General features: G+C 33.1%; 1 protein-coding gene and 2 long non-coding RNA genes across 3 annotated transcripts in view; 2 read left to right on the forward strand and 1 right to left on the reverse strand.

Annotated features, from left to right (window-relative positions):
- LOC111384055 overlaps positions 1-1,193 on the forward strand; it is a 10,544-nt gene extending 9,351 nt beyond the window's left edge. The window contains exon 3 of the long non-coding RNA XR_002700849.1: positions 286-1,193. This is a non-coding gene — a long non-coding RNA (uncharacterized LOC111384055). The remainder of the gene's footprint in view (positions 1-285) is intronic.
- Positions 1,194-1,310: 117 nt separating this feature from the next.
- The window catches only part of LOC111384056 (MADS-box transcription factor ANR1-like), an 18,665-nt gene continuing 17,086 nt past the window's right edge, over positions 1,311-2,889 (reverse strand). The window contains exon 3 of the mRNA XM_023008273.1: positions 1,311-2,051. Within this exon, the coding sequence (XP_022864041.1) occupies positions 1,986-2,051 (66 nt within the window). The 3' untranslated portion in view covers positions 1,311-1,985. The remainder of the gene's footprint in view (positions 2,052-2,889) is intronic.
- LOC111384057 lies at positions 1,681-2,889 on the forward strand. Its single transcript, XR_002700850.1, has 2 exons — positions 1,681-1,824; positions 2,577-2,889. It is a non-coding gene; the product is annotated as an uncharacterized LOC111384057 (long non-coding RNA).

Genomic DNA, 2,889 nt, shown 5'->3' on the forward strand with positions numbered 1-2,889 from the left:
TGGGCCTGGGCCTGTAGCTGGTTATGTGCATATGTGAGCGTAATGGGTTCGGTTTCTTGACTTGGGTGAAGGTTAAAGGTTTACATTGTAAAATCTTACGCTGGACTTCTTATGGCTACAGTAAAGTTCTTTTTAAGGTAATGTTGAGGTCTCCACAAATCAAAAATCAGTTGCAAAAAGGAAAAAAAAATCACATATGGGAGTGATTTTTCACTCCAAAAAATTGATTTTTTTTTACCGTTATTTCACTATTCCAACAGTAAATTTTGACTTCTTCTCTCACAGGTGGCATCCACTTTTCTCCTAATAGTCAAAAAATCAATTCTCAAATGGGGCCAAAGAGTTCTAGTACTTCTTTCTTGGTAAGTTTTACAACGGGGTGGTAGGTCATTTATATAAAATTATGAGACTTATTGCTCTCCTAAGATATCGAGTACCTCAATTAATTTACAGCGATTGAAAATTTTGGAAGTGAATTAAATATGTTGGATTTATTCTAGCTATTTCATAGAGGTTATGCCATAAAATAAATAAATAAAGGGTTGCAAAATATTCCACTTGTTCACATTGAATGATCTTAATATTTTAGATTTGTCCAAAGATAGTGATCCCTTTCCAAAGTAATTGTTTTTTTTTCCCCAAATATTGCCAATTTTGAAGTTTATGACATAATGCACATAGTTGAAGTACTCTATATGATCTGGAGTTGACCTTTTTAAGGTAAACATGAATAAGTAGACTACATGGTCACGTTTTCAGTTCTTTTCTAAACATCTCACATCTATATCAATTTAATAATTTGGAGTTTCAATTGCTGACAGAGGGAGTAATATTTGTTATCCATGTCATCCAAATCTTGATATTTGATGAATTGAACATTTGGACACGTTCCTGAACCTGACATCCATATTTCAGACCAACTATATCTTATTTATTCAAAGTACGTTTCACTAGCAAGGACAGTAGTAGACACAAGGGCAACATATAGGCGTTGGATGTTCATTATGAAGGGTTGCCTCATAAGTATCACAATGTGCAAAGAAGTGTGAGAAAATGCTTTTCATTTGAGTGCTATAGTTAATTGCTATGCTTTTTAAACCAAGTTCTAGACAAGTATGATAGTTTATTGATTGTATTTGAGATTTTGAATGATACATTCTATTATTGTGGCCTCAATGGTCTGTTTGAGAATTGAAGAGNAGTGAGATCATGAGTCAATCACTATTGTTTTCAGCCCAACTCTGTCCTAATGTTCCCTTCCAAGTTCAGTTTGATGCTTAATATAACGTATTGTTTATTTTGTGAATTAGCCGCCCTTCTATGCTCCCTCAATGGTTATTTAGGAATGGATATTGATCTACAATGTCTTAATTATTTTTGGTCCCTTTTAGCCTTCTATTATGATACATCACTTTTTATTCACATACACCCAAATGATTGCACTAGTGTTAAAAACATGGAACTATTTCTATGTTTTCTGTGATTATCTCTATAATAGTCCGATCGTTAAATTAGTATATACTTTTCATTTATAACCATTCTTAACTCTACAATAGTCGGTCATTCTCGTGGTGGTTTCTAGCAACAAAATTCTAGAAGCATTATTATTCATTTCACTATTTATACCTCAATTATATTCACCTCATAGTTGCTAAAACAAAAATATCAACTGTTGGTCAAGGTGCTTTGCCATAAAGTGATGCCTATGGGATCATTGCATATACAGAATCAAAGCCAAGATAGTTATGTGAACATTTGATATTGGCTTTATTCCTTCAGCTTGACACGCAAAATAAAACTTTATCCTATGATACTTTGGGCCAGGTACTACTACCTTTTCATGTACTTCCCTTCATTTGGATCATTTTCATCATTGAGATAGACATTATCGTTTATATTTCGAATGCTATCTCCAATCCTTCACTTCATCCATATTTAATCTGGTACTTCGATACTGGTGGCTATTTATTACTATTGAGAAAAACTTACCTGTAACTTTCTTGCAAGTACTGTAACTGTCTTCTCAAGCTTTCTGCTTCACTTTGCCAGAACTAGCAACACATTATGCAAAATTGTTAGTTTCCCTAGTGTATAAAATGCGGGGGATTATATGGTTAAATTGAAAGAATAGGTAAGAGGTATTAATATATTGGGGTCAAAATAAAATCGATGTGTTAAGGAATTTCAGAAACATTATATTTGTGGTCACAATCATCATTATATTCACCACATAGTTTATAAACAGTTTTTGGTAAACCAAGATTTCATTAAAAGAGAGAGAACTCTAGTACGCAAGCAGTAACCAATGAATTCACGCAGGATTATATTCATATAGGGTTATGGGGTCCTAAAACATCAAGAAGAATAAAAGGGTATTCCTAGTCCTCAACTCTAGATTTTCTAAGCTTAAAAAAATGACACATGTAGTTAAGACTTGATTGAGTTATTCATTCCTTAGACTAGCATGCAGGTGAAAATTTGAAATCCTAATAAATAAAATGTTAACGAGTGTATCCATTTTTGTTAGCATATTGTGTTCTTCTCTTGAACGTTGCATGTTTTACTTATTTCATTAGTTCTACAAAAAGAAAGCTGAAGGATGTGATAGGTGTAAAGGTTCCTTGATCTTAGCCCTAAAATCATGGTCACACAACCAGTCCACAGGAGCAAATCATGGACACGATTTATCTCAGCTCTAAAATCATGGATATACATAAGTCAAGGACACGACTACTGTAAATTTGCTATTATACCTTGTATATTGATTCACAATTAATAGGCTTCCTAGTATAGCCTTTTTGGTTGATGTATATATACATTGCAGCCCTCACTGTAATCTGTGTGTAGAAGCCAAATAATTTTAATACATGAAATATATTTTTACACCAC

The sequence above is a fragment of the Olea europaea genome, unplaced genomic scaffold, assembly GCF_002742605.1.
Source record: "Olea europaea var. sylvestris unplaced genomic scaffold, O_europaea_v1 scaffold2830, whole genome shotgun sequence".
Lineage (NCBI taxonomy): Eukaryota > Viridiplantae > Streptophyta > Magnoliopsida > Lamiales > Oleaceae > Olea > Olea europaea.